The following is a 25,043-nucleotide window of genomic DNA, read 5'->3' as shown; positions in this document are numbered from 1 at the left end:
GTTCTGTAAACTTTTCCAAGCTTAAGGTCACTATTGTTGTTTTTCAGATCCATCACCATTGAAGTGCAGTCATAGATTTTTTGGAGCTGAAGCTCCAGCACTCAGCACTTACATGGAAAAGGAGAATCCTACAAATATACAAAATAGCCCATATGCTAAAGATACATGGCCACGTGGAGCAGTCTGTAAGTTCTCTTGACAGCTACTGTGGGTTAGCTGCATATTGAGAGTACACTGATTCTTCAGAGAAAAGGAATAGAAAACTTACAACAATAGTGGTAATGTGCATAAACAAGCAAATTATTGAGTTCAGGTGCCTTACCTTCCTTCACCTACTCTCTTCATACTCTCAGCCAAGCTACTCATATGACATGTGCTATCTGCTTTGTTTCTTCTTTCCACCTGATCCATGGTCAATTTAGAACCAGATAACATTTGATCTCCGCTGTTTTCACCCTCCTCGACTCTTCGGGCTGATGTTCCGTCTGCCTCTATCTCTTTCTCAGATGTCTCTGGAGAGCTTTTAATTTCTGCAACAGTTTCTTGGCTTAAGTAATCATGATTAGTGATTGCTACTGCAGAAGTTCCATGATTTGTTGCACCACCCGTACTGGTACCCATTGACTTTGAAATGACTTTAAGTCTGTGTGAAGTTGACTTGTAGTGCTTCTTTTTGTGTTTAACTTTGGAATTGTGCCTCAAGAAAAATTCACATGACTCTTGCAGCACTCTTCGACTCTCACTTATTGGACTAAAAGAGAACACAAGCAGGTAACTGAATGAAGAGGATAACCTTGGCTATAATGTGATAAAGACTCAGACATAAAACCCTGACAGAACAGGAACCAGTGATGCAATCTGAGATGGATGTTAATGAACAAGAAAAAAAAATATGTGAAAAGAAGAGAAAAAAAGTCTGATCATAATAGCACCAAAGTAATTATGTTTGTGCAACAATTAAATAAAGCAGATTTCTACATATCTTACTTCTGCAAGTTGGTCTTAATGACTTCAGTACATTAATGATCTAAGAGAGGAAAGAAGGATTAGCTCATAAAGCAACTACATTATCAAGTTAACTTTATATAAAGTAAACCTCATTCAAATGAAGAAAGGTAAGCATTATAAAAATTACTTCATTATTTTTAAATCCTTGTAGCTGAAAGCAGTTAACATCTGAAATACAAGAAAAAATTATACAGGAAATGGAAAAAGAGGGTAGAGGGAAAGGAAGCCATAAGCTGACCATCGAAGAATGTAAATGTAAAATAAAAGGAGCTTAAGGACTACTGCCTTGGGAAATCCAAAGAAATAAAGCAATCTAAACCCACAGTATAATTTATAAGTAATAGATAATCTAAAAAGAAATAATCAAGGAATAAGAAAGAATTGAAAAATTACAACAAGAAGAAATGGAGATGAAATTTATAAGCTGCTTAAATCCATAGATACAAATTTACTAAAATTAAGTAATAAAACTGAATATTTGTCTTTCAGAAAAAAAATAAAGAACAGTAGATTTTTGCAATAAAAGTGACAGTAAGGAGAGTTCAATGAATATTAATTTTAAAACAAGATAAGCCTGGCAGAGAAGAAAAGCAGATGATATTATTATTGCATGACAGTAAACACCACAAAGTACTGTGTCAAATGAAGTGGTCGCAACACATGAAAGGAACTAAACTGATGACTGAAATTATCTTCCCTCCTTCGACTCGAAACCAGAGATGTATTAGCCAATGCTAAACACAACAACATGCCTTCTGCTCTACAAAAGAGAAATCAGCAGAGGAAAAAAATTTCTATCTTCTGAGAATGTCAAAAAGTCACTGCATGTGTAAACCTTCCCCCGACTCCAATGGAATTTTGCTGATGCCCAAAGGCAGCATTTAAAGTCTGAAAAAGAAGTCTCAGGACAACATTTTGATTACCTGAGCTATATATAAAGAAACATGTCTTAAAGCCAACTTTATAAGTATACACTTTAACAAACAGGAATAAAAAAATTTTTCTTACTCTCTTTTGCGGTTTCTGTTGAAGAAATTGGCCCATTCAGAACAGGTCTTTTTACTTCCCACCCAGAACACTGGAGATATGCCGACAATTAATGTCAGCAAATATTTCATCAGAAACAAAAATATTTCTGGTCTTGCTAGTGCCTTTGCCTAGAAGATAAAGTTTAATAAATGCAAAGAAAAAAATACACTTGTTGATTTACTTTTTTAAATGCAGAAAACAAATTACGTAAATGAGAGACCTTCTCCTTATGGCTGTTGTTCTTTGCTGAGGCTTGTACTGCGGGCAAATGTTAGACATGTACAGTCAAGTCAGACACGGTTCATGTCTACAGCTGAACACACACAGAGATTTTTCAGAGGGAAATATTTTTCTTTTAAATTGAAAGGTAATTTGGGGAGCAATAATATTAATAAACATGTTCTTCAGAGGTAAGTATGTATATATAAGATTTATCCCTTCAACTTAAAAGAAACAGCCAGCGGATCACAGACTCACAGAATGGTTCAGATAGGAAGGGACCTTAAAGACCATCTACTTCCAACCACCTGCCATGGGCAGGGACACCTTCCACTAGACCAGGATGATCAAAGCCCCATCCAGCCTGGCCTTGAACATTTCCAGGGATGAGGCATCCACGACTTCTCTGGGCAACCTGTTCCAGGGCCTCACCACCATCAAAGTAAAGAATTTCTTCCTAATATCTAACGTAAACCTACTCTCTTTCAGTTCAAAGCCATTCCACCTTGTCCTGTCACTGCATGCCCTTGTAAAAAGTCTCTCTCCATCCTTCCTGTAGGCTCCCTTCAGGTAGTGGAAGGATTAGTTGGGAGTTAATCAGATTAGACAGCATCTTCAAGGAGCCGCAGGGAACTACACAGTAGCTTTCTGTTTACTGCAAAATTAATCCACCTATTTGCAGAACTGTATCATAGGAGCTGAGACATTTAACTCAGTAAGAGATCATTATCTTCTGCTCCCATTCTGCAGATTTAATTTATGTTACCTGGCTTATCTGCCAGCCCATCTATGAAAGTCACTATTTTTGTTAGGCAGGTAACATTAACCACTTAAACTGAAGTTTGTTTTCATTTGGTTTTGATCTGGCCAACGTAACAAGAGTCTACAAGCCAGCTCAGGTAAGCCAAAGCTGAGCATGCCACTTTAAGCTACTCCACAATTAGCACACACTGTCTACCATAGGGACAGATCCCATAAAATAGATCTTTGTTAACATTTCCTGTTGCTATTTCTTCTTTCCAATAGGCTAATTAAATGATGAAAATACATGCTCTTTCCTGTGTTATTATGCCAAGCTCTTATATTTAAGCACTACAAAACAATGTTGTTGATTTATTTTTTTTAACATAAGTGTCTTGTTTTCAACCTTGTATATTCTAAACCATTTAGGCTGATACAGAAATCAGAATAAAACCCACTGAAGTCAAAATATACTTGTTAAGAAACAGTATTGGAAGCACAAATAACCAAGTTGTCTGTGAACTGTGCTACTCTCAGCTTACACTGACTTCAATCCAGAGGATAATAAATAATGTTTAAGGATGTAAGAGATCAACCCTTATCATTTCATAATGCCTGTGTTTATATTCCTCATTTTAATGACATTTTATTGCAGCAAAAACATAGACGATAAGTGTAATGCAAAGAAAGATGACATGAGACACTTGCATTTCTCTTAGGGATGTTTGCTTGTATGTTTTGTTCTTAAATGGAAGAAAACAAACTACAAATTACTTGTAAGTAATATTACAAATTACTTGTAGGTAATTTGTAATATAAAACTCCTTGCAATTGCAAGAGATTTAATCCACAGAGAGCCCTGAACACAGGCAGATTTAATTTAAAAGCTTTTCCAAGGAAGTTTTTTAGGAGTCAAATATTAAATACAATCACCTCCATAATTTAAAGTGCTGTTGAGGTTTTTTTCTTTATTTGCTTTTTGTTTGGTTGTTTTTCATAAAGAATTCTTTGCATTTCTGAAAATCAGTCTGCAAATGACAACTATTGTGGAAATTTGTTCTGTACTGTTTTGTATTGGAAATTTGTTCTGTAATTTCAAGTGTTCTTGAACGCATTTCTACAGTTCAAAGAAAAAAAAGACAAAAGTGATTTTAAATCTCTGGTTATAAGCAGCATTTAAAATTCCATTTAGTCTGGATCTTCACGAATCACTATTTCAGCTTCAACGGAAATTGATGAAAATTCAACTTATGCACTTTGATACTGAGCTAGGCACCCAAGTACTGAGCAACTATTTAGGAACAAATATCATGAAGAATGATCCTCCTCCAAGGCAAATTTGTAACATGAAGTTCAAAGAAAGGTTATATATTCTGTTAGAGCTGTGAGTTGGAATTGCTGAGTGCTACGAACTCAATTAGTGAAAATTTTCAAACCAAAAGTATCATTCCACTGATTTTGACTTAAAAAAGAATTAATCGCTCTATGTTCTTGAACTGATTACTTAATGTGAAAATAACTTACTAATTGCATGGCAGATACAGTGAAGCATAAGGGGTTTTGTTAAAAGGAAACTGTTACTTGCCTGATAAGGACAAGGAATATGGTACTGGTCACAGTGGTCAAACACCCAAGTCGTTTCCCAGATTTTCCGGTTCACCAGTTCATAAACATAACATCCAAGAAGTGCTACCAGTGGCACCAAGTACAAACCACTAAAAACTCCAATTCTGATCATGAATTTCTTTAGCTTCTCCTGGTTCCTGCCATCGTGTTGGATGACTTGGCGCACGTGATTTAAAGAAATAATACCAGCTAAGAGAAGAGAGAGACCGAAAAACACACAAAGGCACAGCGGCAAAAGCACAAAGTACAGAGAGGCATCCAGATCATAGAGACCCACAAAACAAACTCCACTGATATTGTCTCCTTCCACTTTGTTCATCGCAAGGAGCATAATGGTTAGAAAACCAGGTATTCCCCAGGCAACTGCATGGAACCACATGGCCTTTTGTGCAATAGCTTCACAGCTCCATTTTCTTCCCGCTGCAAGGAACCAAGTGATTGTAAGAATCACCCACCAAATAGTTCCTGCCATAGTGAAAAAGTACAAAACCATGAAAAGGACAGTACAGGCTTTGTTTTGGGAGCCAAGAACAACTGTTTCACCAATTTCTAACTTATCATCTGCCTCATTACAGGCAGTTTTGTTCCCAAGCAAAAATCCAATAAAGTACATCAGAGAGACTATGCTGTAACAGACAGAGTAATATATGATCGGTCTCTCTGGGTACCTAAACCTTTTAACATCAATCAGAAAAGTCAGGAATGTGAAAAGTGTAGCACAAAGACAAAAGATTGAAACTATTCCAATGAAGCTTTTTGCCACATCCAATTCATAATTTTTGAAGTACATGTTGGGACATGGGGGTGCGCACTGATCAATTCCTAGAAACTTGTAGCCTTGTTCATTGGTAGTGTGGAGGTGCCGGGGACACCAGAATCCATAATCCCTTCGGATCTGGACTGGGGTCTTCCGAGTTCCGTGTACGTTTGTGGTTACAGCAGCAGTGGCAGGAACGGTCTCGTCACAATTAGTTAGTCTGAATAAATAAACAGAAGAGGAAATATCTCAATACCCCTCATCCTCAACTAGAATTACTTTCTAGAAATATGAAAAAAATCTGATTCTAAGCATTGTTAAATTTTACAGATAATGCAAACGTGCATTATATGAAAAAATAAATCAGATGGCACTATAAAAACCAAACTTAAAATTCAGAAGACTTTAAACACATTTATTTAACTGTTGCTCTGTAGCTGTTGTTTCATAAGCTATAAAATCACTACTCAAATTGAAACCATTCTTTTAGAGTTTTAAATTCTATTGAACTTTTACATACTTATATCAAATGTATACAGTAGGGTTTTTTTTAAATTTGGATAACAATAGACTGTTGCAGACAGCAAAAAAATCTTGTCAAAACCCAAGCTGCAATCAATCAAGGAAGAAGGTTGACATCATTAATTGATGACTAGTACATGATCATTACTATAATTTTTTGTGTTATACTGCTATCTCATTGTCAACAACAATAAAATATCTAACTGAAAAAAATATAAGCAGAAAATACAAGCACTGTAAAAAATTAACAATATTTTAGCAATTTTATAGCTCTATGATGTTCTTTTAAAAACTGCTCAAGACTCAATTGCTCCACGGTTTAATTTGACACAAGAGATCATCTTTTTACATGGATAATATCATATTAGCAGTGCTGGACTTATATTCAGACTAGATTATATAACTCAAGCAGGTCAGCATTTGCTTACACTGGGATTTATGCTCATATGCATTCCAAGTTTAAGTGCATGTTTAAAAAGAACAAGTTTTGCATTCTAGCTTTTAAAGTAAGATTCTGTTATCTCAACAGTCTTTGTCAAACACTATTACAAGACTCAATTCAGTTTGCAAGCTCAGCTTGAGCTAAAAACCCCGTCAGTTCTTTGTTTCTCTGCATTATCACGCCATCCAAGTAAATCCAGCCTAATGAAGAAAACTGATTCTGTGGCAGACTCTTTCATTAACCACAGGCCAGAGCATGATGCATGGACACATTCACCCATGTCTTAATTGGCATTATATATGTCTGTAAGAAAAGTACAAAGATCAGTGTTTACAGAGCCATAGTGCTGTCTACCCTCTTATATGGTCCCGAATCATGGGTCATCTACCGCCACCACCTGTGACTCCTAGAACACTTCCATCAACGCTGCTTCCGAACAATCTTAAACATCCCCTGGTCAGATTATGTGACCAATACATCTGTTCTAGAACAAGCAGCAGTCACAAGTATTGAGGCCATGTTGCTGAGAACACAGCTGTGTTGGGCAGGACACGTCTCCAGGATGAAGGACCACCGCCTCCCTAAGATCTTGCTTTATGGTGAACTTGCCACCGACTGCTGCATGAGAGGAGCCCCGAAGAGGAAATACAAGGACTCCCTGAAACAACATCTCAGCCTTGGCCATATTGATCATCATACTGGTCTACTCTGGCCTCCAATCGGGAGGTCTGGAGACACACTATCTATAACGCTGATGATGCTTTTGAGAACACACACAGGATCACTCTCAAGGAGAAAAGGCAACGCAGAAAGAATCGTGCCTTGCAGAATACACCACCTAACGAGTCTTTCTGCTGTGCCTTTTGCAACCGGACGAGCCTGTCTCGTATTGGCCTTTTTAGCCACAACGCACTTGTAACAAATGTGGGTAGAGCCCTCCCCAAATCTTCGTTCACGAAGCCCAGCCATGATGACTGTAAGAATACAAAAGTGTGAATCTCACTGTTCCAGTTACTTCCCATCCTCATACCAGAAGGCTCCAGCAGCAGAATCTCTGCTGCTGTAACACCCTGCATTCCACGGACTTCTCAGTGTTGGCTACCAGGGAGACATCACTTCACATATGAACAGAGAAGCTTCATTTTCAGTAAATACTAGCAGTAATAAAATAATTTAAAGCTGCAGTAAATCCAGTAAAAAACCATAATTTATTTTAAAATATCACATCTTGAGGAACTGGATTCATTTGTAATTTTCCTGATTTTTCAAAACAATCCTTGAAGATATTTGCTGTGCCCCTTCAGGGCAGTACTGTTGCACAGAAGCTCACACTAGATGGGAAAAGTTGATGCCTTCTTGTTTTAAAACCCCACAACTTCTATTTTTCTGCAGAATTACGGGAAATGGCATTAATGCCACTTGTCATATTCACTCCAATACTGATTTCTACCACAGGTCATGCACAGGACTACTGTCCCAGCTTTCCCTCAGCCTTACCACAGATTAGCAACTGCATGGGGATTAGAAAAATTATTTGAGTTTCCAGTCTCTGCTCCTCTTGACCTGATGTGTGTTAAAAAAAAAAAAAAAACTGGCCTCGATAATTTATAAATATCCACAGTTGAAGGTCAGAATCTCAGGAAAATTGCACTGGGGTGCTTTCGGTGGTTTCCATTTAAAATATATAGACATCTTTTCACCAAATATTTTATTATCTATCTGAAAAAGACACATGAACACCTTTGAGAAATAGCTGAAATTTTAAAAGAGAGTTTTGGCAGGCAGTACAGGAAAAGCAACACAAGATTAAGTTTGCACATTTAAGCAGTTAGGAGTGAGATAAGGTTTCTACTATTTAATGCTCAAATACAGAATATTCTGTATTTCATTATCTTACGAGCAGTTACTTCTAAAGTCCCTAATGAAGTAAGCATGATCATCCCTAGTTTAGAGATCAGAAACCAAAGCAAAATCTAGGCAGTAACATATAATATTTTAAACTTTCAGAAATTTACAGTAAAAAAGCTTCCTTTTGCAGGGATCTGAATACTGAACTGCTGCAGAGCTTTGTTGCCAAAAAAGTCACAAGCAGAAAATGCAGGTGATCATTTGAATAGTGAAAAAGTTTTAATGAAGAAATGGTCCCATGCATAAGCACTGCAGGGTCAGCAAGGTGATATTTAACATTCTGCCTCAGATTTTCAACTCAGTCCAGGTCAAATATGAAAGTATCACTCCCACCACCTGTCAATACAAGAAATACCCCACCTGGCACATTCCAGCTCTTCAGGCCACGCAATTCCGAAAGTGTCCATCAACTGCTTACAGTCAGAATACACTTTCTCACAGAGGCTTCGACAAGGGTGAATCACATGAATTTGATCCAGGCAGGCAGGGACAAAGGCTCTACACAGAAATGTGTGGACGTCTGGTGAACAGTGAAGATTCATAAGAATAAGAAAAGGCTACAGGGAAGAAAAAGGCTTTGGTTAGCAATCTAAAAAAGATAATTCAAGGCATTAAAACTAACTTTCATCACTATGGCTCACATTTGATCCCCTGTAGGTTTGAAAAGATACTAGAAAATACTGTTTGCTCAGCAATTGCGAAAAAGCAAAACCTGCTGGTCTGAGTAGCAAGAAGCTTCATTAGCACTTCCAGCCCAGCCCTTGCCCCAGGAATCTTGGCCAATCTGTGACTATTCGAACCTGACTTTTCCTACTTGTCAACATTAGAAATCTAAAAGGTATTGCGAAAGCCCAGGATTTTTAAAAAATAGGGTAAAACACTGTGCTCCTTTGTACACCAGTTAGCTTCTAAACAAGTGCCCTGAGATTTTTAAAGGTGTGTCTGTTCCAGTAGTTCCTGTTAGATTACATTTTCAGTCCTAAGTGCCGCATTGTACTCATCTTCTCTCATGCTGGAGAAGTTTGGGGTTTTTTTGATTAATGAGGTCCAAATATCATTATTTCTCATTTTTGAAACACCTCATTTCAAATCTCTCTCAACATGACTGCAGTGAGTAACTGATGACTGTTCTTATTAGAGAATTCATAGAATGAAATTTAACCCAACCTTTTTCTGCCCAATGCATTCAATTCATTATTCACAGTCAGAGAGGTTTTTAAGGAAAAAAAAAAAGCCAACCTTCCTGTTCTACATTTTATCAGTTTTACTATTAGGGTAAATTGTTTTAGCCAAAATACTACCATGTGGTTAAATTTCAGACAAACCAGGAGTTGGTGGTCATTTTTGCAAGTGCTTCTGAGTTCAGAACAGCATCCTCACGTCCATCAGCTTTTCAGTATCCCAAATATACCCTTACCTGAAGAGCAAGTTTACCCTTACCTGAACATGCAGTTTAAAAGAAAAGACATTGGCAAATAAATTTACGCTTTCAAACTGGAGTATCTACAAGTCCTCAAAGGACCTTGGTAATAAACACAGGAATGTGTGGGGAGAGGGGAAGAAAAGATCAGCAGAGCAAGAATGACATAAAAGTGCTTTATGAAAAAAAACAAAAAAATTGTTGGCACTACCCTTCAGAGCACTCCAGCTGTGTTCTGCATCTGCAGACACCATGACAGCAGGCACACAGAAGTTTAATCCCCTCTCTGAACGTCTGCTCTGGAGCTGCCTTTGTAGGAACCCAAGATCTGAGTATTTCATGACAAGGAGAGAAATGTTGCCCTGGTATACTGTGTTCCAGTTCTGTAAGTTGGATTATTTCCTAAACACTGCATGGCTTCACAGGAAAAAGTAGTCAGGCGCTAACCCTAAATGAATTAAATTCCCTCTGCATAATTATGATGCTGCTTTTCTTTTCAATTGTTAATTTATATTTGCTCTGTTCTTCCTGGCACTTAGGATAAAATAAAGACAATAGCCTAGGTAGTCATATTCAACTCCTATAGAAATTGTGTTTACTTTTGACATTAAGTCTTGAACAGATTGTCTTGATTGTTTTGAATTCTTCCTTTTTGTCACCCATAGTTCATCTCAGTTGATAAAAAGTAATTCTCTAGAGCAAGTTTTGGGCTGCCAGTCAAAAACTTTCACAGAATTCAGTAAAACAGAAATACCTTCTCTAGAAAAGTAAGGATTTTTAAAAAACACAATATTTTTATCTATAAAACCAATTTTACCAGCTCTTTTGATAAGCAACTAACAGTTTTTAAATAGAATTTTCCAACATAACTAATACAGCTATGTATTGTAAGCTCACTCCTTTGATATAGAAAATGAGTATAAAGAAAGCATTGGTTGGTAAAGAAAGTCAGGGCATAAAACCAACCTTTACCATTTTAACAGAGTTTCTGCTGTATAAAGCCACTTAAAAGCTAAAATATCACAAGAATCACTACACAATGATACTGTATATCAGAGGTAGACAATGACAAGCAAAAATAAAACGTTTCCAAGACTTTTACTAAAGCATGTTGTTATTGGCTAAACACTGTTGTTTAAAGACATATTTTATTTAAACCCCAAACCACCTTAACAGATAAGTTGAAAAATGCAAATTTTTAGGAAGAAAGCTATGCTTAGCCTATAATGTAATCAGAGTAGAATTCCAAGGACTCAGCTGCCAAAAATAATTGTTGTTACAATGTTTCTTTCAGCTAAAAATACTTACCTTCTGACGCCTGAAAGTACGAACACAAGAGCAAGAAGTCTGATGTTCTGAAAACACAAGCCAACCTTACAAGTCAGACCATTTAGCTGGACACCCCATTCTCACCCTGTCTGGTAACAAGGGGGATGTAACCAATCTGACATCTCTCCCAGTTTCCTACAACCAGTGGTTTAGGAAACAAGCTGCAGATTATAACATGACCACTGTGTTGAAAAGACATTCACAAACCTTCCTTCCTGAAATGCATCTAATCCCTTTTTCAACCATTTAAACTTAAACATTTTGTAAATATAATAGTAGTAAGTTATCTTGCACAATTTAAGCAGGCACCGCTGAAAGATACTGTATTTTATTTGTTTATTGTAACTCTTGGTTTTACAACCTAATTTGTGTTTTGACAAACAGCTAACGGATTGCACTCTACTTTTTCCATATATTTATACGTTAGTATAGTAATACTTTCAGTTCTGATTTCTATTCCTTTCATACTATACTTTGCCTTCTACTTACCTTGACTACATTCGAACACTGACCTCCCATTGGTACAGTGACGAAAACTCTTTCTGAGTGACAGCAACCAATTTAATACTGTGCCCACCCACCTGTACAGATAGTGGGAGTTATTTTTCCTCATACTTATTACTCTGGGAGTAATTTTTTTCCCATATGCATTACTCTGCATTTTCCAACCCTAAATCCCACCTACCATTTTATTGTCCAGTTGAATCTAGCAGATTCATCTGCTGAAAGAATCTGCAATTCTTTCACCGATTTTGTTTTCTCAGCAAATTTATTATCTATCCCTCTTCTAGGTCCATTTATGAATTAGCTGTCTATCAGAGGTTTCTGTACAGATAAGTAGGGGGAACCACTCTAGTTACTTATTTGGTATAGCATGAAACTATCAGCTCATGATTTAATAACCCTTACTGTGAAAAAACATTTATTTATTCATACTTTTCTTCTTAGGCAGGGAGGCATTGGAAAATAAAGTCCCCAATGGGTTACCAGCAGAGTTTCTTTAAAAAAAACACAGGTTATGACCATGTCAAAACCTTTTTGAAAACTGAAGTATAACATACTGTCTGAATTACCCCTTTCAACAAATACATTGAGTCCCTCAAAAAACTCTTAACAGATTTTACAGCCAATGAGTTCCCGCAACCAAAAAACCTCTATAAAATGTAAAACTTTGCCTCAAGCACACACAAATGGGATTTGTAAAACACAAATTTATTTTCAGCAACAGCCTACTTTTACCATTTAAGAACAGCAGAAGTAGTAGGGAACTGTGTCTGGAACTCTGCTAACAATTAGGTATCTTTAAATGTGGGTTTCACTTCCAGTTGACCAATTTGGAAAAGTTTCATCAGAGAAAATAGCATGTCTGCAGTTCCTGATGGACCATAAAAGCAAAATCTTACCAAAACCAAAGTATTTTCTCCCCCAGCTGCATCGTCTGGAAGGAAAAAGTGTAAAGCCAAGATCACAAGCTCACTGACAGTAAAATTCAGTTGCTTCAAGACCACTTTATCTGAACCATGGATGTCCCAAAGACAAACCATTTTTTATCCAAGTGATTAGCTGGGTAAGCTGCACGCATGCGCACACTGGTGTCCTGAGTATGCAAGTCTGGGATTAAACTCAGAATCTTGTACCATAGTCCTCCCCTCTTCAGGAAGTTCAGGGTCTGCCCGTGGCACAATCAAACAACATAGGCTCTTCCAGGAAACTAGGGCACTTGGCATTTCTAGCATTAGCAACCACTGCCCTGTCATATGAAGAAGAGAGATGAAAATCTGCAGATTTGGTGATGGCAGTGCTAAAAATAGAGTGAAGGCAGACTCTTTAAAAACCAGAAACACGGCTAATGCAAGTCCTAAAATAAAAATTCTCATCTTCTTAACAATGGGAAACAAAACTCAGTAAACATAAGGCAAACTAGAATATAGTAACAATCTAAAACCAACCAACCAACCAAAACCCCAAACAAACAAAAACCCAAAATCCAAACCAACAAACTAATAGCAACTGTAAAGTCAATGATGATGTAGTCTTTAACAGCAGGAGGGGCACTGTCTCAAGCAGTATTAGTGAAGAACTGAGGACTGTGGGACGCAAACTTTCCACTAACAAAACACCAACATCTGACTTAGTAAATTCTAGATTCCTTATGAGGTGTGTCTATGTTATATCTTTTCCAGAGGCAAAGCCAAACTACCTCAGAAATCCAGTTACAGTGTGGTCCTACAAACAGTAACACAACTAAGACAAGCAAAAACAAATGTTACAAAGTACAGAATAAAGGTCTAGGTGCAAACATGTTCTTAAACGAACTTTACCAACAAGCAAATTGCAATCTAGAACTGTACATGGATCTTGTACTCAGGATGCTTCTGTTTTGTGCTTAGCAGGCTTACAATTCCAAGACACAAGAAAAACAAGCTCATTATTCCGGGCAGACACTGAAAATGCTCTCTTGTACCTCATTTCAGTTTTATCCTGGAGAAAAGCATTACCAGAAATGATCAGACGTCTCTGGGGTTGGGATGTATGATAACTACCAAGATATGTCAAAAAAAGTAAAGGAAAATATTCTTCTGTACTCTGCTGATTAATGTCACAGAGATATTCAGATAATATAGAAAACATTGGATCGAAATATCAAGGTCTTTGTTAGAATCAGCCACAGCAAACCTTGATTGTAAGAGACAGGAAATACCTTGAATTGCTGAGATATACAGAGGATTAGAGCCTTTGTTCAGCCACTGGAGCCAGGTATCTAAGAGAGTAACAACCTATTTTCCTAACTACTGAGGTCTAACTACAAGTTAAAACATTTAGCTTAGTTAACCCAGTTAACACTGAGGTTTACTAAGTTAAACAAGGACAGACACCAACTGTCTCAGTGTTAAGCAATGTCACCTCTTTCTTGGTTTCATAAAAATCTTGTGACCTAAAGCAACAGCATTACAACCTTGTTGGTTACATAACCGTGTATTTCAGTCTCTGAAGCAAAGGCAGGCTTAAATCTGTATTTCTACAATCATACTACACTGCGCACCCGAGATTCCTACCTATATTAAAGATACACACTGTTATTCATGAAACTGTATATCTGCTTTACAGGAAATAACACCTACTTAAATAATGGAGTCATAGAGTATCTCAAACTGGAAGGGATGCATAAGGATCACCAAGTTCAACTCCTTTGCTCCTCACAGGACACTTTCATGATTAATAATTAAAAAATAATTATTAATAATTTACAGTACAAACACGCTTACTGTCTAGGAAGTGTCACTACAGAATTGAAGTACAGCCCCAAGCCCCAACCCAAATATATGTGTATACATATATGTTTTCAGATGTGATAGTTAGGAAATACAGCCACTGTCAATCATAGTGTACATAAATGGTCTCAGAATAAGAGACAGTAATTACTCTTTATATTCACAGAACTATACTAACAATTAATCTTCACAGTACCCTTAGTCACTTTTACAATGATAATCTGTTTCAATTAAAAACAGCAGAACAAGTATGGCACGGTTGATTTAATCCTACACTGTTGTTACAACAGAGTTATTCTGGACTGGATGCAAACAGGATTAGCATCATGCCCAGAGAGATTAATGCCTTCATATAGTATTCCTAGATGGGCTGGCAAGGGTGGCAATTTGCTGATGGTCACAGTGAATCACCTGCCAAGAATCTCTGACTCCTAGTTCATGCACAATTAACTAAGTCATGATAAATAAACATCCCAACACATGAAACTAAATGAAGGATGAAATTTTCAAGTTCAATTAGATTCAAAGCAAGGTTGAGAAAAAGAGTAGGTTCTTCCCATTGGAAGTTACATTGACGGATTTAGATCAAAGGCAAGTTAAAGACACTTTTAATTTCGTATGTAAGGATTTTGCAGGAGGCCAAGGCAGTTTAAGTGCCAGTGTCTTGTTGCTACATGTCTGCTAAAAGTTGCTACTTAACAGCAGAACTGCAAAACAGAAACATGGTGCGGCTCATGAAAGTTAGTGCAATGTCAACCATCCTTTAAATTACCACGGAACATGGTATAAACTCATTGGGGGGGGCCATATATTCCATTTCCTACCTGAGTTGTGGGTAATAATCAACTACTGCTGGCAGCAGCAAGTATCAGTCATAATGTATGTTTTACATGGGTAAAACAACAAAAGTTTTCAGGACTAAAATTCACTGACAGGAACAAAGTATTTTAGATATGAATATATAAAATATATACATTATAAATTTGAATATATATAAGTTTAATATACATTATTAGTGCATCCTAATTTGACAGAAGTAAAAAAAACCCATTGAAAGCACATGAATTTGACTTTTATTTTAATAAGCTGCTTTTAAACAAAGCAGCAATACTTTCTGCAGCTTTTACAATAGAATAAAGGCATATGAAGTCGTGTTTAATTTAAAAGCTTGTCAAACATTTTTAAGACGTAAGCAATTTAACATTTACATAAATAAGAATGAAGTATTCTGTTAAAGTACAAAGTAGGTTGCCTCGTAGTTTAAAAGAGAAAATAGTTCAATTTCCTACTCAAGTTAAATCTAGAGTTTAAGGAGCTGGCAGAGGATGACGCAGAGAAAGAAGATAGCAAACAAGCAAGTGGGCCAAACAATGCTGCTCTGCAATGAAAGATGTTTGCAAAGATATGAGCCTATTTTTGTCCTTCAACTGAACAGCAAAGGCCAAACATGTACTTGGACTTTCAAAGGGCTCTGAACAAAGCAGCTCAACATGCAACAGCTGATAAGCCAGACTGTTCCCAGCAGTCCTCTCCTCCCACAGCCATGTGGGGCAGGAGCTGCCCACCAGTCAGCACCTGAAGCATCGCTGTTTAAAAGGCGAAAGTAGGATGGCAGCTGACCTTAAAAAAACCCTGTGCTATAAACTGCAGAGGCTCGGGGACTGGCCAGCAAGCAGCCAGGTGCCCCTGCTTGGTGGGCCTCAACTTCATCACTTCATCAAGCTGAACTATCCAGGCAACAGTTCAGATCCCGGGCTGTGCAACTGCTGAGGGAGCTGAATTACTCATCACCTACATGTTCAACATACTTGCAACAAGAACAAATGTATCTGCAAAGTCTTCACCATGCAAGTCTTCACCGCTACACATGCAATAAACATATATATATATACACACACACACATATATATGTATGCATATACAGATATATTCAGGTCTGAACTTTCATACTAGCTTTTCAAAGTTGAAGGGAATATTAATCAGAAATCCAAACAGTGTAAGGAATAAGACGTGGGGGAAGGATTTTCAAAGGTCAGTAGGATAGCAAGGCACTCATGAACTTTAAGGAAAAAAATAAAGCAAACTCCAAAAAACTACTCCAACACCACACTTGGGCACTAAACTTGCCATTGACAGTATAAACAAACACAGAGAAAGAAATATAAAGAAGGCTATTCTGCTTTTTACTTTTATAAGCTCTGTATTGTTTTGCATTAACTATATACAGTCAGAATATTCTGAGTTGGAAGGGACTCAACAGGATCATCAGATCCAACTCCTAAGTGAATGGTCCACACAGGGATCTAGCAACTACAGAATTCCTTTCTGCAGTAAAACAACATAGTTCCATGCTTCCCCTCTAAGTATTTTCATGTGCAAAATAAAAATACATATATCTGTGTCTTTTTTAACTGTAAAAAAGGTTATAAACAATGTAACAGGAATATTACATCTCACTAAGTTATTCTGAAGCAAACTAAAGTACAAGTATTCCCAATACTTTCCAAAATAGCTTATTACCAAAACTCACTGCATTTTTTGGTCCTAACCTAAATTATAGCTTGACCTAAATTATAGATATTCCAGCCTCTGCAGTCCATAACAAACATGAGAAAGTACACTATACAGAGCATAAGAGACAGACAAATAAATACATGTTAACTGAAGGAAAGTATACTGCAGGCCCTCAAACATCTGAAGTCTAGACAGAGCTTCATTGTATCTGGACTGCGGTAGCAGAAGAATGTCAATCTTAAATTCTCCACCTATTTGCCATACATTACAGGAGTAAATGGATTTATTGCTGAACCTTCTGTGCAGAACCCAATGAAGAGGATTTCCCATAACAATGTTTACAGACTGTCCATTATGTTTAAAAAAGCCCCCCATTTAAAAAAAAATTCCAGTAGAAGTCATTACTGCTCTGGTTCCAAAAGAGTCAGGGCAGATTCATGCTTCCCACTCCTTCCTGTGAATGTGGAGACACACTTCAGCAGAACAGCACCACCCAACTTACCAGAGTAACAACCCTGCACCATTTCTTTCTTGCCTACTCCATGCATTTTTAAGCAGTCTTAAATGAAAATTTAAACCACCTCAAAAAATACCAACTTTGTTGTGATGTAGGAGATGTCAGCCAGGCATGCACAAGTCATCTGACTATGCTGAAGCCCATGAAGCTGCAGCATCTATCACAGCACCTGCAGTTCTTACCTCTGTCTTCTGCTTTCACTGTTTCCAGTTGGTCACACTCTGAGATATTCCCCAGTTCTGAATGCCTGTATTAGACAGTGTTTCCTTATTGTTAGCCCACAGTACTTATTTTGGTGCCCTTCCCCACCATTATCTTCCCTCCTTCTCCTGTTTTAAAAACTCAAAGCCACCTTTTCTTCCTCTTTCTCATCTTATGATCTGTGGTCTGTGTTAACCTTCAGCATATAATGTTTACTTTCAAGCTCTACTCATACTCCCAGAGACATCCCACACACAACTGGATTCTTAAAACGGTGCACCTTGTACCTTCTTTGCAAGAGCATTATTTCATGTGAAGCAATATGCAGCTGGGACATGGTGCCTGGACAGCTGGGTATTGCTAGGTCACCACGAGGCTGGATGGGTACAGTCCCTCTCCAAAAAACTGCTTTTAGTTTCTGCATGCAGGATAAATATGTGGAGAGTTTGGCCACTAAGTGCTTTGTGGCAGTAGCTACTGAGACTAAAGAAACCTGGTTATGCAGGCCCTCCAGGGAATACAGCATGGGCCAAACTTGGAAGGATGTGGTTATTCTTTGAAAGAACTTGATCTACCAGAAGTTTAAGTACAGGAAAGATGGGTGATCTTTTTTTCTCCCAGGAAGCTCTCATCTAGAGGAGCAGGTATCTTTGGTAAAAGCACATCCTTTCTGTCCTCTAAAGACCGATGATCCAGCCCTATCTCCCCCCATTTACAGTAGCTACTTACACACTCTCATGCACACCTGCACACCTCCCCTTCTTCTAATGGCTAAGCAGAAAGCAAGCAAGTCTCCACTCATCTCCACTTCGTGGTTCAGAAGAACAGGGCACACATATGTACCTCTTCCTCTGGCAAGCAAATTAAGACTGTGTTACAGCAATCACAGATGCACACAATACACAGAAAAGACCCAAAAAGGCAAAGTGGGATAAAGGAGCCATGTTTGCCCCTAAGGGCTGGTGAATCAACAGTCAACAGCGAGAGAGAGAAAAAGCTACCAAGTTCTGTGGTGCAGATATTCCCATCCCCTCCTCTGGAATGGAGTAGAGAACTAAAGGGATGACACAACACTAGTTTTAGAAATTGTTGTATTTAATCACTGCACTGTCAAACTAGAAATAAAAAAGCATGGACATTTGACCACATTCCCCATCTCATGTGGCTCTTTCCTGGACCATTTGCTTTTTGTGGTCTTTATCAGTGAAGACATAGGCAACACCTTGTAGCCAAGCTGTCACCCTGAACATCACATCCATGCTCCATATGGAAAATTAAACCCACTGCTGGCTTTTCCCATTTCCAAGGATGATGTGTTCCTCCCAATCAGCTCAGCTACCAAGCCCTAACCGCCTCCCATTGATGAAGGCAAAGAAATTCCAAACTCAGTAGCTCTGTTTCTGTTTTCCTTCTCAATACAAATAGCTTCAGGGAAGCTTGCATGACTCCATTCATCCACAGGTGTCCTCCTGGAGTAGGTTACAGCCACAGGACAAAGGCCATCACTCCACACTTAGAGTGCCTTGGTTTAGCCAGTGACCACATCTCACATAAGAGTATGGATCAGGGGGAATCCAAGATGCAGTCTGGACAGGGAGACTAAAAAACCACCACAGCAGCTACACGTGAGCACAAGCCAGGGCACCTGAAAGGGACAGACATGCGCAGGAGATCAACAACAGGATATCACGGTATTTCCCAGAGGTCTTGTGTTGAGAACAACTTCAAGTAGAGATTCACTCCTGTAACACCTGTAACACAAATTACTTGCCAGTGTAGACATAGCCTCTTAAAATGGATAATGAGGAGGCTCTTGGAATCACTCTGTCAACACCATCTCCATGAACCCCAGTTACCATCTCTTCATCAAACACGCGTCACTTTGGACCCCCGTGCATTCTAAACAACATCCTTTCAGAACAAAGAGCAAGGCAGTGCTAGTCACATTATCCAGCAACAAGGAATGCTGTTCAGAGAAAGCAGTAGCAGACTTTGTGAATGACTGATACGCTTAAAGCCAGTGTAATAGGATTACACACATTCACCTCTCTGGTTTCAGACAATCTGCGCAAGCTAATCATGCTTGATAATGGGCCTCAGTACTGAAGGTAACAAACACTTTTTTAATGACTGTAATTTACTGCACCCATAGGAATCAGCAAAAACTGCTTATGAATGCGTTGCTGCAAGAACCACTGTAAGAACTAAAGATGGTGGATGTTTCTTGGGAACACCTGAGAGCAAGAGAGCACAAAAAATGAAAACAATTTAGTAAATTCACACCTGTGCTACCTTGCAGGATATCCCAATAATAAGCTTTTTACAAAACAGTACTTATTTCCCCAAAATTCCCAACCTACAGAGGTAGACAGGTTCCTCCTTCCTGTGTATATATATAAACACACACAGACACACACATGTACCAATTTAAGCTTGCAGACAATGGTTTTTCAGGTTTTTTTAAGTATTGTTTTATTGAATTAACTGTAAATTTGTATTTAGTGGAAGCAAATTAAGCCATTACATTACAAATTTTAACTCATGCCATTTCAATATTAAGCTTTTGAAGGTACTTCTTAAACCCCTCTAAATGGTTTTGTTTAAACTGATCCCAGTTCTCACACAAATTTCTGCCACTGCTGCAGCCGGTTGCACTTAATTCTCCATAGACACACACATATTCTGGCACATGACCATGAACTCAGAAGTGAATGGAAAACTCACTCCTGAATCATTTTTCCAGTCTCTCTGAGGTATTTTGTTGTTCTCTGTGGGATATTTTCCAGTGTTTTCCATAGTCTGCTTTAAAAAGTGACTGGCAAGCCTTTTCCCTTTGTACTTCTATAGACCTGTGGATCTTACCCACGTCAGGAAATCTTAAGGGTTTGTCTCCTGTGGACACATTCCAGAACTGCAGTAGAACAGATTAAGAGATATGAACATAAGTTACGACACAGTAATATTCTTTGCCTTGCTGGAATAATTCCTTATGTTGACAACCAGGATAGTTAAAGTAGGAATTACTCTGGAATTAGAGGTGACTTGGTTTTGTGGATGACCACGAGGGGGAGTTAACACCTATTTAAGTGCAGCTGTAATGAACCAGGTCTTCTGCTGTGTCCATCTATTTGCCTCATCGGACAAACCCTAGATCTTCTGCCTCCCAATCTGAACTAGTAGTAACATGAGCAGTGTTACTGTTAAACTGCTTTGAGATACAGATATGGTAGACATCTGCAAACAATTCCACTGTGATGCAGCTGTTTAGCTAACATACACAAAACTTCACACCACAAAGTCATGTGGTTTTACTCTACTAAAATCACCACTTGTTGTGCAAACAGAACTAATCCAAATATAAAGTAGAACTCAAGAAGCTAAAACTCAGCCTGCCAAATTGAAAGCTCAGAATTAAACTAAATAAATAAATATGTGAATGGAGGGAGCAACTGGAAATTACATCTTTTTTATTACGGAAAATAAGATCCCAGAGGGACTATCATCACTAGCCAAAACATCCACAACAGAGGCCCTAACACTGAGTTAGTAATTTTCCTGCTCTCAGTGGTCCAGCGTTCTGGTTTATAGCACATCATTACAAACAGCTGATACATGAGGCAGATTTGAAAGACCATGTATCAGCTGATTTCCTGGAGGGCAACCACCACCTGAGACAGTAGCTCCACATCATCCTCTCCTGGAAGATTACTATGAAGACACCATCCAGAAATACCAATTTAACACCTTCCCAGAAAGCAGAGAAACTGTACAGAAGACTTTGCGCACCAGCAGATGGAAAGCACAGCTCTCCTGGCTGTGCTCTCTAACACTCTCTGAAGCAGAACACACCTGTAGAGCCTTGAGAATGGGACATCACGAATTACCATGGTTCTGGAGAGTGAACTTCACCTTGAGGTGACACTTGTCCCCTTGACAAATCTTTATCCTTTTTGGGAGTAAGCACTCCCCAGAAGTTTTCAAAGGGAATAGGAACATAAACTGGCCTAACATCACAGCTCTTTCTGCACAAAATAGTTTTGATTTCTTGAAGAAGTCTTTTCCCCTTTTCCTTGAGATTGCATGATTAAGCAGCTTACTCAGAGTTAGTTAAGATACGGTGAGCAAAATACTGCAAGCATCAGCCTCAAAACCCAGTGAGACCTTACATCCTAAGATATAAGTCTAATGCCCAGTCTTGAGAACAGGCCATGGGGAGGGGAGGAGAGGGGGAAGAGCAAGATAGAACTAAAAACCAAAGCCTTTAAGCATTCCTACTGAGGATCAAAAGAAAGTTTTAGCCAATGTACTATTAAAATTCTTTCTTTGGTATGAATGAAGTTTGAACTGCCAATTATAGAAAAATTCAAGCTCTTGAAACAACAGAAGTCTCCTCCACCTCCCAACCCACTGCCTCCTTATGGCTGCAAAGTGAAATTAAACACTATTCCCGAAGTCAGTAACTCCTCTCCCCCTGCTGCAACACCAAGTCCCCAGAAAAGCAGAACACGGTGACAATCCTGAGAAGGTCCTCTGTTGCAATCAACTAGGGACAAACTGTGCTGGTGCTGTTAGTGACACAGCATAGAATCACACCAAAATGTGTAAGTGACATTGGTACACACTGGTCTCTCAGAAAAAAGGCCCAGCAATGAACCACCATAAGCTCACCACCTTCATTCCAAATCTAACTGCTAGCAACAGACTCAACACGAGCTACAAACAGAATGGGAGGAAACTTCCTGACCCTTTCACCAGGATAGCAGCTGTCTTAAAAATTCACTTTGACTAGGTAGTCCATCAGCACTGCTGGATCACAAATAAAGGCAGGCAGACCACTACACATTAGGCAGAACGCTACACTACAGTAGTGAGGAATATCAAATTAGAGGCCAGGTAGTAGCAATGACAGGAAGCAAATGAAACAGGGTAGGGAAATCAAGTGCTAATGGACACCGTTGTTCCCCATAGCCACCCAGTCAGTTGGCTAAGCAGTGACTGACCACTGCAGTAGTGGTTATAAGGGTGACAAGACGGAAAAAGAGGAAAAACAACAAAACTTCTCACTACCTCACAATTTTTTATTAAGTAGCTATATAAGGACAGGTGAGCCATGAACCCTTTCCAGAAGGAGCTCGCTCCACACATGCAGTAGGCACGAGTTACTGACAGTTCAGAAAAGTCAGTCACAGCAACCTAATAAAAATGGCTCTGTGGTCTCTCTGTCCCAACAACAGCATGACTGGAAGGCACAAATACTGACAAATGCTGGCTCAATGGTTGCAGTTAAGACACACCAAGTAAAAAGCAGCAGCATACCTGAGGAGATAAAGTGGCAGACACTGCAGGAAGCATTCCTGACAAATGACAACTAGAGAAGGCACTGCACAGTTCACAACTGAAGCCTGACTACCAATTTAAAAGCCCACAGTTTGTCAGAGATCTGTAGCTAAATTCAGATGGCTTAACACTCGATACCAGAATTTCCCACACATTTACACCAGGCTGACAAAACCAATGTAAGACCAAAGCCTGTGCCATTCCAGGCTGGCAGCTGGAGGCCAAACAGGGAATCCTGATTATCCCAAGCAACACTGAAAACATATTTTGGCAACTGAACCAAGCTCCTCCTCCAAGTTCAGTAAAGAGTATGCAAATAAGATTTTAGTAACTGTAATCACCTCCAATACCACCTATAATTTTTTTTTTAAAAAACAGAAACCTAATTTTCAACTCACTTGTGTTTCACTTTCTACACAGCAGAAGACACTGAGCTTTTCAAGATGTGTGTTAAGATTTTCCCCCTTCTCTTACCACTGAAAAAGCCATTATTAAAACAGGTTTAAAACTTGTTTTACAAGCCTCTCACCCAGAGAGGCTCTTGCCCTTTACAGGTATTGCTATCGGCAAAGCCTTTCCACAAGGTAGCATATTCTCAAGGGAGCCACACTTACAGTTCAGGTAAGAAAAGTGCTTATTTTGAGTCAGAGGAAAAAAAAAAAGAGTAAAGTTGCTCTTTCAGTCAGAAGCTTCAGCATCCAATCAGAAGACAACAGAATGCAAAACCTGCAATGGCCAATAGGACTAAGAATAAGTTTAGGTGCCTCTCCTTAGTAGATATAAGCTGAGAGGTGCAATGAGCAACTTTCGAATACGATTTTTGCACTGAGTTCAGGCAGACCAGGATATCATTAGCTATTTCCCCAGAGAATTTCAACAATTGCTCTGTTTAACAGTCAGGTGCCTGGGCTTATGTGATCAGCTGTGCCAAAATGCTCTGAATAGCCACATTGCTATGCTACACCCATTCCTCTTCCACTCTTAATACAGGATCCAAGGCGGGGTGAGGGAAGGAAGTCTGTAGCTCCCTTACACAGAGCTTATACAACCAAGGAGCTCCAGCACACACTGAAACACTTAAAGAAACGTTACTAACTAAACATTATCTGCTTTGTCACTAAGCATAACAGGTATCCCAAATAACTTCTTAATGAGACAAAAAATTGTTACATACTACAGTAGGAGGGAGAGAACTTACCTCCATTTTGCGAGCAGCTGTGTCCTGATCATAGTGTCCCATGATGTTTGGGAAAAAAGTCATATTGTAAGGCATTCCTGAACATCTGGAGATAGTCACTGGCTCACATGTAAATAAACTGTGCCCTCGCACGAGGGCTAGAAGTAAACTGCAAGTCGCAGAGAACACAAGTGCTCCCATTTTGTCAGGATCTCCAATTTCAGTACATGGCTTTGTTCAGCAGTTAGACAGCCCGGCTTTTCACAAGGATAAAAACACACATCTTCCTCTGCTGGCTCCAGCACACGGCAGTAAGGCACACACACAGACTCCTCACAGGTGCTTTAGGTGTTGCCCCATTTAGGTTGACCGCGATTTTACTAAATCCCTTCTTCTTCGAGCCTGTACGTGCAAAGACGGAGCAGAGCAGTGAACAGCAGAAACAACCCGAGGGCGACCGCCGGGCCTGACCGCCGGGCCTCCCCGCCGGCCCGCAGGGAGAGGCAGCTCGGGCCGGGCCGGTGCTCCCGCAACCCTGCCCGGCCCCACACACACACGCGTGGCCGCGGCTCGGCACAGCCCCCGCTCCCGCCGGGCCCCGGAGCCACCGCCGCACCCAACGTCCCGTTCCCAGCCCCGCCCTGGGAAGCGGCGCCCGCGGGCCCGGCGGAGCGGTCGGCCCAGGGCCCGGGGCTCGGCGGGAGCGGCCCCGGCGCCACATCCCCGCCACGCCCGGGCCGCGCCCCCGCCGCCCCCTCACCGGGACCCGCCTCCCGGCGGCCACCCCGCAGCGCCGCCCCGGGTCGGAGCCACCGCTCCCCGGGTCGGGACGGGACGGGGCCCGGCGCGGTGTCCGCCGCACTCACCGGCGGCGGCCCCTCCGCGATGGCCGCCCCACGGCACCTGCAGGATGTGGCGTCTGGCGGGCGGGGCGGGGCGGCCGCACCTTCCCGCCCCGGCGGGGCCGGAGCCGGTGGTGGCGGGCAGGGCCCGGCCGGGCTGCGCGGGGCTGCGGGGCCCAGCG

At 39.9% G+C, this 25,043-nt stretch overlaps 1 protein-coding gene and 1 long non-coding RNA gene across 4 annotated transcripts in view; one reads left to right on the top strand and one right to left on the bottom strand.

Annotated features, from left to right (window-relative positions):
• LOC113986106 overlaps window positions 1–2,015 on the top strand; it is a 13,433-nt gene extending 11,418 nt beyond the window's left edge. For both annotated transcript variants that reach the window (XR_003540068.2, XR_005565919.1), the window contains one exon: window positions 48–2,015. This is a non-coding gene — a long non-coding RNA (uncharacterized LOC113986106). The remainder of the gene's footprint in view (window positions 1–47) is intronic.
• FZD6 (frizzled class receptor 6) overlaps window positions 1–25,043 on the bottom strand; it is a 27,125-nt gene extending 2,082 nt beyond the window's left edge. The window contains exons 1-6 of one of the 2 annotated variants that reach the window (XM_027717503.2): window positions 24,886–25,043; window positions 24,041–24,421; window positions 8,613–8,809; window positions 4,583–5,600; window positions 2,017–2,165; window positions 323–751 (exon numbers count right to left, since the gene is read on the bottom strand). In XM_027717503.2, coding sequence (XP_027573304.1) covers window positions 323–751; window positions 2,017–2,165; window positions 4,583–5,600; window positions 8,613–8,809; window positions 24,041–24,220 — 1,973 coding nt within the window. In that variant the 5' untranslated portion in view covers window positions 24,221–24,421; window positions 24,886–25,043. Of the gene's footprint in view, window positions 1–322; window positions 752–2,016; window positions 2,166–4,582; window positions 5,601–8,612; window positions 8,810–24,040; window positions 24,422–24,779; window positions 24,848–24,885 lie in introns of those variants that run through there. The other variant, XM_039387660.1, reaches the window with a different exon arrangement.

The sequence above is a fragment of the Pipra filicauda genome, unplaced genomic scaffold (assembly GCF_003945595.2).
Source record: "Pipra filicauda isolate LSUMZ 115617 unplaced genomic scaffold, ASM394559v2 scaffold57_size4234018_pilon, whole genome shotgun sequence".
NCBI classification, from domain to species: Eukaryota; Metazoa; Chordata; class Aves; order Passeriformes; family Pipridae; genus Pipra; species Pipra filicauda.
Note: the sequence above shows the minus strand (reverse complement) of the source record. Positions and strands in the feature narration are given on the sequence as shown.